Below are 16,808 nucleotides of genomic sequence, written 5' to 3'. Positions count from 1 at the left end.
CATTTAAAGTTTCGGTATGATTGAACATGTGTAATCAAAGGAGCCACTGATTGCCAGGACCAACTGCTTCTAAACTTTTGCCCCATTTTTCCTGTTCTTCTTGTGTAATTACTACTTCACTAGAGTATGAGTGATTTCTTTCTCTCTCTTTTTTTTAATTCAATGAGGCACTGCATTGTTTAAACAGTTAAATAGTGAATCCTATTAAGATTTTCTAAGTACCAGACAATAATTCATCTTCTGTTTCCGGTAATTGCTCACTGTGAAAATTCACCAAGAACCACAGTTAAGACTCTCTGAAGGGCCTGAGTAATTTGATTTTCATAGGCCCCAGGACCATTCACACTTGGAGGGTTTAGAGAACATGTCATTCTAATCCAGCTCACGACACTTCACAGATGAGGCCTCCTAGGCCCCAGGAGTCTCCGAGATCTCACACACCATCAGAGAGGAGTATCTGAAGCTAGCCTGATACTAAGAAAGTTCTGCATTCAATTACCTGTCATTATATCCTTAGAATGTCTAGCATTTACAAAGGATTTTTGAAATATAGTGAATAGGATGGCATTGATCCCCAATCAATTATTATTATTGTTATAATTGCCAATGCTGTCCTGCTTGGGGAACAGCAATACCTCATTTCTTCCTCTATCATGGGTACGATTACAGTGGTGGCATTTCAAATATGTGGCCTTTCAAATATGTAGCGCAAGGCTATTGTTACATGTGCTTTTGTTAACAAACCTGGGTTACCAAATACACATATTTACTATTGCCTTACAATGATAAGTTAGAATAAAAAGGAAATAAGATGAATTTATTAAGAAGTAATGTGACTTGCCATTTATTATTTGTATTTAAAAATTTTTTTTTTCAACATTTTTTATTTATTTTTGGGACAGAGAAAGACAGAGCATGAACGGGGGAGGGGCAGAGAGAGAGGGAGACACAGAATCGGAAACAGGCTCCAGGCTCCGAGCCATCAGCCCAGAGCCCGACGCGGGGCTCGAACTCACGGACCGCGAGATCGTGACCTGGCTGAAGTCGGACGCTTAACCGACTGCGCCACCCAGGTGTCCCTATTATTTGTATTTTAAAACGCAATATGCTTTACATGTCGTGGGGCATCTCGAAATTCTTAGTCATTCCTCAGTATGTCATTTTATCATTTCAAGCATGGACGTTTGGGGGGTTTGTATGTTTTGAGAGGCATCTTAAAACAAAAGACTGGTCTTTACCTTTGTTTTTACGGATTATAAAGGACTTCACTGGTGGTGAGCAGCTGGAGGAGCAGAGCTCTGCCGAAGCTTCCAAATCTCCCAAGTGTGATTCGTTCCCTCTCTGCCCGCTGCCTATTGACTGTGCCTCTGTGGGCGCACTGAACGCCCCAGCTCTAAACGTGCCTGCTTTCTGCTCCCCACTGTGGCTCTGGGCCGAGTCCTTAGCAGGGGTCTACGAGTAAAAGCATGTCCTTTGTCTATACCGCTTTCTTGGGTGACTGTGGTATCAAAGCAGAAAGGAAAAGCACCTCTGTCCTTGTTTCTCTGAAGAATAACACATACGATATTACCAATGATGCATTGTGTTATGAATCTCCATGCAGTGATACAGTACATTCAGTACATTTGATTGTGTTTAATCCTCTAAACATTCCTTTGAAATATTCCCGTTTCAGAAAGATGAAATCGAGGCTCAGAGGTGGCAAGTGACTTGTCTGAGTTCATTTAGCTGTGAATGGCACCACACGACCTTAAACTCAGGATTTTTGCCTCCTTCCTCTATGTCCCAGCTGCCTCAACCTGTTGTTAATTTATGTGAAGCCTGGATTTACTTTGGTCGTGATTCTTCATGATATTAAATGCACATTCTTTGGTTTTGCTCAATGTTATTTTATGGTTAGCACAACAAACAAACAAACAAACAAAACCCCTAAATCCTGTCTGGCTGGAACTGCAACCTTTCATCTTTGTAAGGACAATAGGCAGGATTGAGGCCCTCATAATAAAGTGCTAGCCAGCCAGGAAGGAAGCTGGGGAAGTCTTCCTCCCAGGAGGTAATTGATTCCTAACACCCTAGGTAGCACTGAGTTTGAAGGCTCCATGAAAAGGTGTCTGCTGTTTTCTTCTGCTTCCAGGGGGATGTGCACAGAGCCTTTATTCTCCCCACTCCCTTAGAGTTAGCCAGTGAGGGCCTCTGTGTCCACTGGGCCAGACCTGAGCATATGTAAATGAACTGAAGGCAGAGAAAAACAAATGTTATTACCTATGTGCCCCCAAATGTAATAACCTTAAAAATGTAAGAACAACAACAAACTAATTCTAAAGGAGGACAATAATTTTAAAACAGGAAGTTTAGGGGCACCTGGGTGGCTTAGTCAGTCAAGCCTCCAACTTTGTCTCGGGTCATGACCTTGTGGTCCCTGAGTTCCAGCCCCTTGTCGGGCTCTGTGCTGACAGCTCAGAGCCTGGAGCCTGCTTTGAATTCTGTGACTCCCTCTCTCTCTGCCCCTCCCCTGCTCATGCTCTGTCTGTCTGTCTCTCTCTCAAAAATAAACATTAAAAAATAAAATAAATCTTAAAAAAATAAAACACGAAGTTTAGAAAACCAAATTTATCAGACTTAGAGGCCAGGGGAAAGAAGGTGTAAGAAGTAGGAAGTCTGGGATGACCTAGGTTTTGCTTCTGACTCTGTGCCCTTGGGCAAGACATCAAACACCCATGTCTAAGGAAGGTATGGGACTTCGTGGCCACTCAAGTGCTGGGGCCTTCCTCGTGAGAGAATACTGGTAACCAGAACCTTAATCAGATCTTTCTCACTATTGCAGTAAAATAGCTGATGCTAAAATTAGACCCCATGGCACTAGAGAAGCAGGGAAATGAATTCAAATTCAAAAGAAAAGGTGTGAGATCTAAGTTTAGGGTTAGGTATTTCATTCAGCTGAGCACAGCACCTGACATATAGCAGGCATTTAATAAGGGAATGGATGACAGGTGGATGGACGGATGGAAGGTCAGTCCTTCCCTGGTGGTGATGGACCTGGGGACAGAGAAACCTGTAGTCGAGTCCTGATCCACATCAACACAGTGAAGGAGGCAAAAGTATAGGCCTTAATGTCTTCCTATGTAAAATAAAACCGAGATGGCACTTCACAAGGTAATGAGGATTAAGTGAGAAAATGCTTAGTTCAGGTCCTAGTACGTAGGAAGCACACAATTTTGTGATCAGATCCTCTAAGGACTTCTCTGAGGAACAAAAAGGCTCCAGGGGCAAGAAGTGTGCAGGTCGGAAATCTGTTAGCCTTCCAGGCTTCCGCTGGACTCTGTACCTTGTCTCTGAGAGTGAGACCTCTTTCTCCTGGGACCCACAATGAGATCAAGGACTCTAAGATGAGGCCCAGAAGTTAAGTGGGCTCTGTGAGCCCCAATTTCAGCCTCCTTTGCACAGAAAACCAGCAGAGTCTTGGTCTGTGCAGCTGGGAGAAATGGACCTAGGCCTGAGCACTGCGTGTGGGGCTGCTGTCAATGTCCTTTCTGCAGGAGGATGGGGAAGCAGTGTCTGAGGTGAGGCTCAGTTGACCTTCCAGTGAAGTCTATGTGTTGACCAGGAAAGCCTCAGCTCTTTCAGAATTCCTAGGCCAGACCTGGCAACACATTTGCATGCATTTAAGATATCTCATGGAGACTTGTTGAATGTAGCTGACTTTCATAAAATCTGGAAAACAAGAGGTCTTTCCAGCAACCCATGGGGATGTTCCTCGCTCTAAATGAACAGTTTCTGGTTTAGGAAGGAGAACTTCCTAATGTTAGATTTCTCTTGGGCCTTTCCTTCTAAGAGCAGTTTTTCCCCCATAGTTCAGCTAAAACTGATGCAGGCAGAAGAGTATTAGTGGGAGTGTACCTATTAGCATACAACCATATATTTATTGGTTATGTGCCTCTAGGAAGCAATCAAAAAACTGGCTGCTCAGCCACAAAAATATATACAACTCAGAGAAGGGTGAGGGTTGCCTTTTGTAAGGTGTGGTCACCATAGGGAGGTCATATCCATTGGGCCAACAAGAGCTCATTTTAGGACGCTGTGTTTTTTCAGTTGAGAAGCAGCCTAATCTTCCCTAACCATTCCCAGTTTAAGAGGTCTGAGAAGACTTCAGATGTAAGACAAAGGAAAATGTTCTACAGTCTCCTCGGGGTTACCCAAGGCCGAATTCCCGCAGGCGGGGCAGGGGAAACGCAAATCAGCGTGGCACTCTCTTTCACAAAACCTCCAGGGGGGATGAAGCCATTGAAGGTCTAGGGGTGATTTCTCCTTAATACATTTTTGCTCTTAAAGAATATTCTGTGGAGCCGTCAAACAGTTTTCCATACTTCTGTCTCTGCAGATTCCCCAGGTGGAGACGGTCGTAGGCCTTAATAAGCCGTATTAGTGACCACCAGAGACGGAAATCGCTAATTACGAAGTCCCCTTTGATCTCCCCCAGCCGTTTGGTTCCCGACACTGGAGGTTCAGGCATCTATTCTTTCTTAGAACTGGATGCGACTAGCGAGCCTTAGAGTCCGACCTCGGGTCTGCAGTTTAACTTAGGCGCCGAGGTCTGGATCAGATTTTTAAAAATTTCCAGACTGCCCAGATTTTAAAACCAGCCACAGAGCTGGTGTGCGGCTGGAAGCTAACCAACGCCCAAGTGTCTGATTAATTTCAGTAAGTACCTCCGCGCTTTAAATTTTGGGGGCAGAGTGGGGAAATAAATTATTTAAAATTTCCAATGCACTGCCTTTCTCCCCTTCTCCATCTTCTGCTTTCAATTCGCTTGTGGGAAATGGAGTTTTCTCCTCTATGCTGGGACTGTAATGTGATTCGGGATCACTTGTGAAATGAACAGAAGTCACTACCGGCAAACGGGACCACTGGGGCAGAACGCTGACGGCAGGCCGGAGGTGAGAGCAAAGGCTGGGCCTCCGAGGATAATTAGAAGCCAGCCTCCTCCCCGCCTGGTCTCCGTGGCCCCCCTTCATCTTCCAGGTAAGATGAATGGCCCTTCATCCATCATCCACAGCCCAGCCACCTCCCCCAGGCAAGCGGAGAATCTGCTACCCTAAGAAACCTATTAGCCCCGAATTGGGCAGCTTTGTGGAGCCAACCGAGTCTCTCTATTGTGGCCTTTGTCTGCGGAATTTAAGCATTTACATGACGCATTAGCACGGAACTCCGCGCAGGGTCGGAAGACCGCGTGCCAAACCTGGCGCGGACCGCGAGTTAGCAGCTCCCTCACCCGGCTGCTCCCGGGGACCACCCTCGCCGTTGCGCCTGGGTCACGCTGTAGGCGCTCTGGCAAGGAACGCCGTACCACATCCTTCCTTGGCCACCTCCGGGCGGCTGCGCTTTGAAAGAAAGCGGCAACGTTCTGGTGGGTGAACCCGAGCTGGGTCCATCTGAGCCTGAAGCCAGAGAAATAAACTTGACTTTAATCCGGTTCTCCAGGCGGTCGTTGGGGGCTTCGCCGTTTTTCAGCTTACCGTTCGGAGCCGTGCGCTCAACGGTCACTGGTGCTTCCGAATGCAGAGGCTTCTTGGGTTCTATTCGCCAGCTTGCGGGACCTGGACGCCGACCCGCGCGCCAGCTGAAAGCAAAAAGGATCGGAGCAAAAAGCGTTTAAAGGGGAGAACGATCCGCGGCGCGTGGGACTACGGCTCTAGGGAATTTAGGAAGGAATCCGCAAGCTTTGGAGGCACGCACTCTTCGCAGAGTAAATGCAAACATTTTAGTAAGGTAAGGTCTCTGGGTATCCAATCCTTTAGAGGGAGGTGGTTCGGCTCAGAAATCTCGAGGGAGGGGGCTTTTGCACCGAAAACGTTCCCGAAACTCCCAGAATGCACCCCAGTTCAGACAGGTGCAGGAACTTTTTGTGTGGCCACGCCTCGTTCACTACTTCAAACGGCGGCCCAGCGGACGGAAGTGCTTAGGTCGCGAGCACCAGAGGGAACCTGCGTCTGGAAGGGGCTCTCGAGAAAGAACCCCGGACCTGGGGGGCCCCAGACGCGTTCCAAACACCCCGCAGGCCCGCGCGCCCCTCGCCGCGAGCGGCGCTTGTAGCCGGTGCCCAATCAGCGCTCTTGCCGGGTCTGTGACGGCGTTCATCCCCGCCCCGCTGCCTGGAATAAAAGGCCTCGGAGAAGGCTCCAGGCTAGAGCTCCGTGACCTGCCCTGTGTCCCGGCGCGGCTCCCAGGTGCGTTTGGTAGCTTGTTGCTCACAGCGCCCGTCCCACTGACCCCGCGGTCAGCCGCCGTCGGGTCCTCATTCTCCTCAGTCCCCAGTGCGAGGCGGCCGAACCAATTTCCAGGCTTTCTCCCCTTTCCTTTTTGCTCCCCCTTCCTCCGCGGCAGCTGCAGTCCCCCGCGGCACTGGGCCGCTGGCCTGCAGGTGAGCAGCAGCGCCCCTGTCCGGCGAGCTCGCCTAGCCCTGCCGGTGCCGGAGCGGCGGCGGTCGCCCCTGCTTCGGCCCACCCCACCCCCAGCACTCCCTTTTCCCTGCAGGATGAAGAACCCAATGCTGGAGGCACTGTCCCTATTGCTGGAGAAGCTGCTCCTCATCTCCAACTTCAAGCTCTTCAGTTCCGGGGCCCAGAGCGAAAACAAGGCGAGGAACAGTTTCTATGAGATCAGCCGTTTCCTGCGCGGCGACGTGCTGGAGGTGCCGCGGACCCACCTGACCCACTACGGCATCTACCTGGGCGACAACCGTGTCGCCCACATGATGCCCGACATCCTCTTGGCCCTGACCGACGACAAGCGGCTCACCCAGAAGGTGGTCTCCAACAAGCGTCTCATCCTGGGCGTCATCGGCAGGGTGGCCAGCGTCCGCGTGGACACAGTGGAGGACTTCGCCTACGGAGCCGATATCCTGGTCAATCACCTGGACAAGTCCCTCAAGAGGAAGGCGCTGCTCAACGAAGAGGTGGCGCAGAGAGCGGAGAAGCTGCTGGGCTTGACTTCCTACAGCCTCCTGTGGAACAACTGTGAGCACTTCGTGACCTACTGCAGATTCGGCACACCGATCAGCCCTCAGGCTGACAAGGTACACGTGTGACTTGCCTGTGGGCTCAGTGGGGACGCCCTTTCCTATCCCTGACTTTTTTCCATACCCTGGGATCAGGGATTGAGTTCTAGAATGAGTAACGACCTCTTCGGTGTCCCTACGGGAGGCCAAGTAAATAAATAGAGCTGTCGCTTGCAAGATAACCTCGAAACGCGCGGTTAAAAAGTGTGGCAATGCGGTACCGCTGCCAGCGATTCCAAGAGATCTACCCAGCTACTGCTGCAGAGGTCGCCAGGGTGTCCACCCAGCTAGTCGAAATGATAGAAGAACGGGTGGGGGTGGGGGTCAACAGAAAATCTGTCGCCGTGTGCTTACAGATTTCCCCAAGAATTGCAATAGGAAAAAAGGCGTTCAGAGTTTGTAATTAATCTGTAACCCTGTGTGCAAATTGTGCCTTTAAAATTAAGCAAGCTATGCAGGTTTTTCCGTCTGTAAAATGCAGAGAGTGAATTCCCTTTGCTTAATATAAACTATCAAATTTCCCAGTGAGAAGACGTCCGTGGTAGATCCCTTACTCCTGCGTCTGGCTTCACAGAAGTCATTTCCTTGGTATTCTGAATTCTTTCCTTGAAGGCTTTAATCCCCTTGTAGACTTCCTCATTGTTAAGCATCCTTTAAGGATTAGTTCCGAAGGTGGGTTAGATTGTTTATGGGTTCCCCAGAGAGCAAAACAATTGGTTTTCTAGAAGATTCATTAAATGTTGTAATTTTTATGGGTGCTTTTAAAAAAACAGTATTAGCATTCAAGATGATTGAATCCGTCACAGAGCCAAAGGAGGGAAAATGGATTTTTTTCTTTCGTTTGGAAACCTAATTTAAAGGTAGTTAACATTTTAAACTTGCAACTTCATTCGCAATTAGAAGTTTTCTCAGCCTTCACTGTAGTTGTTAAAGAGGTTATTGTTAATGTTCGCTCTTAATGGAAACCTGGGCTATCATGTAATGAGCTTCATATTTTAGTCTTCGTGTCTAGATATTTTTCAGACCAAGAGAATGAGTCCATGCAACCACTTTTGTTCTGCTCCACATCTTGATTAATTTTTTGACCTATATGGGAAAAACCTTTCTCTCCTCTGTGGCAGAGCATAAAAGTACCATGCTTTTTATACACCGGAATATGAAACCCTAGTAGATTATTTATTGAACCACAAAAGACTCAATCTAAGAATTGTTTTCTAAGTTAAATAAAAATGTAGTTAGAGCACTGTTCGATGATTTAAGAAACACAACTCCAGTCCAGGCCTGGTTGGAAATGAACTCCACGACATTTACAAACACTGGCTCCAAAAGTGTACAAAAGGAAACGCGTCAGATTTACTTAGGAACCAAGCAAGTTATTTCTCTAAAGGAAAACAGTATTTCTATCCAGTAATTAGGAGTTACCCTTTCATGGAACACATAGGGCACTGTATTGCATACTTCTACAAAAAAAAACCCAGTACAAGTGTTTTTTTTAAGGTAGTAAAATATTTAATCTGCATAAATAACTAGTTGGAGTAGTTTTTCATCTTTGGAAACTTTGTAAGGTTTTACAGAAGTGGAGAAGTGTTTTAATTGCCATTGCCGCATAGCACCTCTTGTGAAACTGAGTTTTTGTCTTCACTTTGAATGGTGTAACAAACAATTTGGCCAGAGTAGATTTCCCGGGAAATAAAATTTCCATCCCAAATTTTCCAATTCTAAGAACCGGTTTTTGGACATGTCTTGCTTGAGAGAAGAAGATCATTCACACTGAAGGAGGACTAATTTCTACTTTTCAGAATGTAAGGAATTACTTGGTCTGGGGTCTGCTTGTTGAGTTCTTTAATTACATACACTAGTATAAGCGTAACACAGAGTTACAAGTTGTCTCTTAAATTTGAGTTTATAAACACTCTGAATAGCACTTTCCCTCATGAAAAGCCCTGAAACTAATTTGAAAATAAATTGGAAGAACATAATTTGCTTTTTTGTAGTGAAGTTCTTTTTAACAAGTTTAGAAATCCTAAAACTAAAGGGAGTTTTATATTACTGTTAACAATTTCAGTGTTTTGTAAACTATAAAGCCCTTTAATTACTATTACTATGCCTTACGCTTTTTCAACTCTTTTTTTTATGTTGCTGGTACTGCTTTTCATTGCCAAAAAATGAATGCAAATACTCCTTTTAATTTCCGGGGACTCAGTGCTCAAAAAGTGCCCCTACAAGTTTCTTAACACCTTCTAGGAATGCAGGACATTCCCTCCTGTTGAGCACCACCAGAGATGCCTCCTAGGCTCATGGCCAAGTGAACACGACCAGGACATTAGAAATATGATGCTCCTTGAGAAAATCTGCTTTTGCGGGAAGGAGTCACAATGATTCTCTGTTTTTCGTAATTAAAAATTATTAGGGAAAAGATAAAAAGAAGCTTAACTGTATGAAGACAGCTTACTCTTTTACCCAAATGCATATTCTCCCATTATCTGTCAAGCCCTTTTTCTCATTGTCCCGAAAACTTCATTTAGTTTGATCCTCACTTTATGATTGTGTATTTGGGACTTGATGTTTTGTTCCATAAAAGGAGACAAATCATCCGTTTGACACGTAAGGAAAACAACATTGGGATAGCTGACAGGAAGTTTTGTATTTGTCTAGCAATTGTATAAAAGTATGGATAGAGACAACCTTATGGTCAAGATAGCATGTTAAAATATGTTGGTGTGTATACTCTGTCCATTAAGAATTTAGAAACCTAGGGGTGGCTGGGTGGCTCAGTGGGTTACACGTCCAACTTCAGCTCAGGTCATGATATTACGGTTCATGGGTTCGAGCCCTGCCTCGGGCTCTGTGCTGACAGCTCAGAGCCCGGAGCCTGCTTCAGATTCTGTGTCTCCCTCTCTGTTTGCCCCTCTCCCACTCATGCTCTGTCTCTCTCTCCTTCAAAAATAAAGAAACATTAAAAAAATAATAAAAAGAGAATTTAGAAACCTAGCTTTAAAATAAAAAGACATTGGGGTGCCTGGGTGGCTCAGTTGGTTGAGCATGTTGAGCCTCTGACTCTTGATTTTGGCTCAGGTCATGATCACAGAGTCGCGGGACCAGGTCCCAGGTCTGGCTGCGCGGTGCTCATAGACTCTGCTTAAGATTAGCTCTCTCTCTCTGCCTCCCACCCCCTTCTCTCTCTCTCTTACAAAAAAAAAAAAAAAAAAAAAAAAAAAAAAGAATTTAGAATTGCTAAATCTATCCAGGACTGTATAGTAGGAGACCCTCAAAGCATATACAATGTCATGTCTAGAAAAGGAGCTTAAGATCAGTATGAGTAGCAAAAGTCATATGTAAAAATTGAACAATTCATTGCTAAATTTTGCCGACAGGGATGAGGTAGAGAGAATTGTCAACACATGTAGCAGTAATAATAATTACTGTAAGGCCTTACATTTATGCAGCATATAGAAGAATACAGAGTACTTTTGCATTAAAAACCTCATTTGAGGGGCACCTGGGTGGCTCAGTGGGTTGAGCGTCCGATTTCAGCTCAGGTCACGATCTCGCAGTCCGTGAGTTCGAGCCCCGCGTCGGGCTCTGAGCTGATGGCTCAGAGCCTGGAGCCTGCTTCCGATTCTGTCTCCCTCTCTGTGCCTCCCCCGTTCATGCTCTGTCTCTCTCTGTCTCAAAAATAAATAAATGTTTAAAAAAAATTAAAAAAAACAAAACAAAAACAAACAAACAAAAAAACCTCATTTGAGCCTCACAACAACCTCAGTATTCCCATGGAGGAGAAGAGGGTAGTCTGGACAAGTTCAATGATTTACATGAGATTTACTCGAGCTAAAAGAGGTGAGCCAGAACTGAAGCATAAGCCATCACTTCTGTATAAAATTAGTTTTTATATTTATATATGAGAAGAATGCCTTCCTCAGGGCTATGGATCATATTTATCTTTATCTCCAGCAGCCAATTTTATGCCCCATAATTGACTGAATTTAATTTATTCAGGTAATGGGACATGACAAAAAAATTAGACTTTCTATGTCTTTAGATTCTGAGACATATAAAGAAAGTTATCATTGGTATCATCAAATTTTCAAATGAGTTGTAGGAACTGAATTCACCAATAATAGGCTAAATTCTGTTATTCAAGGTTAGAGATTCTTTTGCCTATATAATTTTAGAATATGTTATTGTTACTGACAAGCAGCATAAAGTTTTCACCTTTAATCCCGAATAACTTTTATGTGGTTACACTCTCTGTAGTTTTCTATAAAAATGCTGTATTTACAAAGGCAAGTGCCATTATGAGCTCAGTTGCCTGAAGCATCATTTCAGCTACTATGGGATGTGAAATCAAGAAACTGAACTATTTACATCTTAAATTCTTTCTGAAGTCATAATAGAAATTCTAGTTCTTCTGTTGGACAGAAAATATTTGAGAAAATTTTGCTTTACTGTGATTCTTCTTAGATTTAACTACCTTTTCTAATATTGTTCAATTTTATTTTTCAGTTCTGTGAGAATGTGAAGATAATTATTCGTGATCAGAGAAGTGTTCTTGCTTCAGCAATCTTGGGATTGGCATCTATAGTCTGTCTGGGCTTGGCATCATATACCACCCTTCCTGCAATTTTTATTCCGTTCTTCTTATGGATGGCTGGCTGACTTCATATCCCCGTGTCAGTGTGTGTATTCTGTGTGTAAATATGTTTATATTTATAGAGCACAAATCAGTATAAGCATCTTCAAGAAAAATGTGACCTGTAACACTGTGTTCTGGATAAAAATGTGATTAAGAATCACGCAGAGTGCTTACTGTGTAAGCCCAAGAACAAAGGCTTTCTCAATCTTCTCAGGCAGTTGCATTTCAAAGCACTGTGCAAATCTTGGAAACATGGCAACTTAATAGAATTCAACATTACAAGAGAACCAGCCCGTAAGGTGATGGCCACAGGAGATTATTTGCGTGTTTGTTGTTTGTTTTTTTCCTCTTGTAATCCTTGCTCTTCTCTTGTTAGACCTGAATTTGAAGACTATAAGACTCCTTGATTGAAATCACTAACTTTACTATAAATGTATTCTCTTTCATTGAAAAACTTATATTAAACTAAAAGAATTTCCCTCATTCAGTTGAAAACATGTTTGATGATTGGCAAAAAAAAAAAATTCATAGTCTTTTTTTTAATGTATTATATGTAATTCCCAATAAGTCAAGAATATTTTCATTACTTGAAACCATGTTGGCAAAGTTAGAGTTTAATGATAAAATAACGACTGGAACTGTAGAAATTTGTGTTTTCCTGCAGAAAAAGCTCCTATAGCATCAATTGAACAATTCGATTTGACTTTACTCACTAGGAAGCCTGGCATTCAGTTTTTTCTTTTCCTTTTATGTGTCACTGGGGTTACTTTAAACCACTCTAAGAAGTAAATGGATATAGGATTGAAATAATTTGGGTATTTGGAGTGTGTATGTGTCAATCAAACATGCAGATGTCCACATATACATAGACTGATGAGAGACCAATTTTGTTCTTGATTGTTTTATTATCCACCAGTGTGGTTACCATAGAGCATCTGCAGAAGTGAGTGTAAAAGTAACTTTAGTCTGTTTTCTCATGTCTGTGGTATGATTTGCATATATGTCATTGGACGGTTTACCTTTTTAAGCACTTACTAATGTACTGTACAATTTTTAAAAGCCGTCAGATTTGTCTTCTAACAGGTTTCTTCATTTCATTGCAAAGTACAGTTTATATCCTTAAAAGAAGGATACCACAAAGAAATAACTATTGGAAGTGGTTTTTGAGTGTCTTAGTAACGCCAGGCATGTGAAATTGGTTACACTGAGGCTGTTTTAATATCAGAGTTGAGATGTAGTCCTGTTAAAGCAAGCGTTCGAGTAGTTTTGCAGAATTACCAAATTGTAAAAACTAAGCCACAAGCTAGACTTGCATTTCAAATATTAAAATTTCTTTATAAACTATCAAGAATCACAAAATAATGAGTCACATGGTGAGCGTTAGGGGGAGAGTGGGGTCAGTCACTCAGTGATCCAATCAGAACAAATTTAATAGCAGATTTTACATTCTGTTGGAATTTAACATTCAGTTGGTGTTTAATAATAATTAAACTTTGTTTAATTTAAATGTTTTAAATAGTTAAAACATGAAATGGTGGAAAAAAAAATATTTAAAAAAAAAAAAACATGAAATGGTAACACTACAGAATAAAGTTTCTCTGGGCATATTCCAACCACTTAAAATTATTTTAAGTATGTATACATATGAGAACTCCATTGTATTAGTGGTTTTTCACTTACTGTTATTACCCTCGGAGCAAGTGTTTAAATAAATTGATCTTTTAAAAACACGATGTCCTTCTAAATAAACGCCTTTTTTTTTTTTTTTTTTTTTTGTGGATTTCAGTATTTTGGGTAGTGAAAACCACTGTCTGATGTTAAATCTGTGTTCAAAGATAATGATCCCTTATTAAATGCTAAGGGAAGTACTTAAGGTTGGAATTAACATAATTAGTCTTACTTCGTATCCTTAAAGTGAGATCCAATTCCTCATTCATTTGAGTGTTCATTACATGCCAGGCACTGACCTGTTATAATTTCATGGTCTAGAATTAATATTATTTTTAAGCTACCTATATTAGAGTGTATACAGTGCTATGGTAATACAGAAGAAGGAAAAACAAAATCTTCCTGAAGGTCAGAGAAATCTGAAGTAGGCAATGCTAACATTAGGCTGAGAAACAGCAAGAGGTGATTTTATCACATTGATGTATTTTACTACTTACTGGAAGAGGGTACTGGAAGGAGGTTTTATTTATCTAATATTCCACAACACTAGAATTTGTTGAGTTTAGGACAAAGGGAAATTTCGTTTTGTTGTGCTCCCTTTGATGAGCTGCGTCTGGAGGCAAAAGAAACATAATATCCTTGATTCTGGCTGTGGAACAAACTGAGCCCTTCCTGTGTCTCTGCTGAATGTCTCTGGGCTTCATTAGTTAAGACTCACGCTTACGATTCTGCAAGTCCTTGCACTTACAAATTTCGCTTCTAACTTGTGGAATGATACATAGTGTCTGATACAGCTTTTTGTTGCTTCTTTTGTTGCTGTATTGTCACCATATTGTCACCATATGGTTGCCATATGTAGATGAAGGCCAAAGAACTAGCTTGGGCTAAGATGAAATAATGCAAGTGTCGAGTACTATGCAGGTATTAGGGATGAAGAGAAGAATGAGACCTGGACCTCAAAGTTTATTGCCTCCTTGACATAGAAGCATTAAGACTATGCTAGAGCTGATTTAAGGCACAGAAAAAGACATGGTTTTACCTGATGAAGCCAAAACCATAGGGACTGTGTCCTGAGACTTGGAAAAATGGGATGTGTTCCAGGGGGACAGATCTGGGCAGGATATCGTACACATTCTGAACAGTATGGGCAAATGCAGTAACACTGTTCACAACACGCCTAGCACATAAGTGTGAGGTACTCGACTGTTGGTTGACTGAAGCATGAAACTGTATGGGGCATTCAGGCAGACGCAAGTGGTTCAGAGGCTAGAGTGGAGCAACGGTGCTGAGGGGAGGTACTGGAAAACGAGAGCAATGATCAGGTGGTTCAAGTCCTGTGTAGACCAAGAAGGTTGGACTTTATGAACAGGCAATGGAGGTTTGAGTTCAGAGAGGTAACTCCAAAAAGTATCAAGGAAGGATGGGGCATGGGGCAAGACAGGACAAGGGGCTCTATTAGGAGACTAGTTATGGTCCTTAATCTCTCAAACTGTAATTGTGAGGGTGGAGAACAAACATGTTAAGGAAGCGTCAACAGACTAGCCAAATTCTTATATTCGACTCATGAGTAACTATTGGTACAGTGTCCGGGAGGAGTCATAAATCCTTTCCTGCCAGAAAATCGGTTCCTGAAATATAACAATGTGGTGACTGTACGTATATTGGATATTCCAGATCTTTGTTCTGCTAGTTCTATTTCTTGGCAAGGACAAGCAAATAAGTACAGATTTGTAGTTTAATTTTTTTTTTCAGAATAGAGATATATATTTATTTTTCCATTTTCTATTTCATACTATTACTGTCAAAAAAAATGTTTTTTCAAGGGGCACCTGGGTGGCTCAGTTGGTTAAGCGTCCAACTCTTGATTTCGGCTCAGGTCATGATCCCAGAGTTGTGGGGTCAAGCCCTAAGTTGGGCTCCGTGCTAAGCATGGAGCCTGCTCGGGGTTCTCTCTCTCCTGCTCTCTCTGCCTCTCTTTCTCTCTCTCAAAATTAATAAAGAATCATTAAAAAAAATGTCTTCCGGTAATGTCACAGGTATGTCAATGACAAAATCTTTTTATAGATGAGAAGCATATAAGAAATGATGATTGCTAATAGTGTGTTTTGTATGTTCTGTTTAGAGAATTTTATCTAACCTAGATCTATTAGCTCAATTAGTTTTATATTTGGTACATATGTGTATTAAATAAAATCAATTTGACATACATCCTGTCCTCTCTTGTCTTTGAATTTCATATCCATAAATATTCTTCTAAGCTTGGTAGCCTGAAAAATTTTGTCTCTCAAAGCTTCCTTTACTGAGCAAAGCTAGCTTTACATATTTGAAATTAAAACTATGTGAATCTGCCTTCAGACTGATAGGATCTATGTTATCTGCATCTTGAAGCCTACCTTGATTATGTAGAAAAGGTTCTGCGTCATATTAAATAACAATTCTCCGTTCCACAAAACCAAGAAGCAACAAAACAGAGCTATAAGCATGAACTCAGTCAGCAGATGTTTAATACTACCAAGGTGGCCTGCCATTTTACTCTGGCTATGGGTTGAGTGCGGATGAAGTGTGAGTAGGAGCGAATCCCAGGGCCAATCCTGAGATGTATTCACAGCTTTGCAAAGAACCACAGAGGTTACTGGGCCAAACCCTTAAACAACTCCTCACATTTCAGACATGGAAAATCAGGCACAGAGGTTCGGATACTTTGCAATTACACAAATAATCAGAGACAGATCTACAATTTGACTCTGGCTCTCTTTCCTCCATATGCCGTTGGCTTCCTAAGGTCTCCCATAAATTGGACAATCTTTCCACCAATGAACGTATTAATTTCTTGCAGACCTTTTGTGTATTCCAAGCAGGGCCACAAAAGAATGAACTAGTTAGAATTTTAGTCCTGCAGTCGCTCAGTCTCATGAGAAAGAATGGCAAGTAAATAGATTTCAAAACAATGATAAGCTTGTACAAGTGTCAGAAGGGCAGAGACAAAACCCGTAGCTGCCTGCTGGGGGCCAGTTAAGAAGAGAGATGGGAAAGAATTTTCAGTAATACCTTAACTGAGTTGTAAAGTGTACAAACATTTGAAGTGGAAGAGACCTCCCTTTTCCATGCCATTACAGGCACCGGGAGCAGTAAATACACAGGCAACAGGGTCGTGAGAACCCACATCACAGCTGGGATTACTGCCAGTCACTAAGAACAATGACTTGTGTTTATGTTGTTGCTTTAAGAGAAAGGCGCCATACTACTCCACCATTTCTTTGAGGAAGACAGCTCTTGACCCAGGTGATGTTAGAGACAAGAGGCAAGATCATGGAGGACTTCATAAAAGTCTGAAGTGGAAAGGAAGTATTTCCTAAACTTTCCAAGGACCTCAGGTGAGACTTGTGAGCATGCCATTTTGTGAAACGTGAGGAATAGGGGTGGGATTAGCTTGTTTGGAAAAGAAACATGAGT

The 16,808-nt window shown here is 42.7% G+C and overlaps 1 protein-coding gene across 4 annotated transcripts; it reads left to right on the top strand.

Moving 5' to 3' along the window:
* The first annotated feature begins 2,577 nt into the window (after nucleotides 1–2,577).
* Nucleotides 2,578–12,170, top strand: LRAT (lecithin retinol acyltransferase). Of its 4 annotated transcripts, none has more exons than XM_058721102.1 (3): nucleotides 2,578–5,766; nucleotides 6,532–7,072; nucleotides 10,501–10,547. In XM_058721102.1, exons 2-3 carry the CDS (start codon nucleotides 6,533–6,535, stop codon nucleotides 10,531–10,533), a joined length of 573 nt encoding a protein of 190 aa, XP_058577085.1. In that variant the 5' UTR covers nucleotides 2,578–5,766; nucleotide 6,532; the 3' UTR covers nucleotides 10,534–10,547. The 4 variants fall into 4 exon arrangements, with proteins under 4 accessions (XP_058577085.1, XP_058577082.1, XP_058577084.1 ...); XM_058721099.1 differs by lacking the exon at nucleotides 10,501–10,547 and adding an exon at nucleotides 11,558–12,170 and having other exon boundaries at nucleotides 2,583–5,766; XM_058721101.1 differs by lacking the exons at nucleotides 2,578–5,766; nucleotides 10,501–10,547 and adding exons at nucleotides 6,112–6,224; nucleotides 11,558–12,170.
* Nucleotides 12,171–16,808: the final 4,638 nt, after the last annotated feature.

The sequence above is a fragment of the Neofelis nebulosa genome, chromosome 3 (genome assembly GCF_028018385.1).
Source record: "Neofelis nebulosa isolate mNeoNeb1 chromosome 3, mNeoNeb1.pri, whole genome shotgun sequence".
NCBI classification, from domain to species: Eukaryota; Metazoa; Chordata; class Mammalia; order Carnivora; family Felidae; genus Neofelis; species Neofelis nebulosa.
This window is presented reverse-complemented; position numbering and strand designations above follow the sequence as displayed.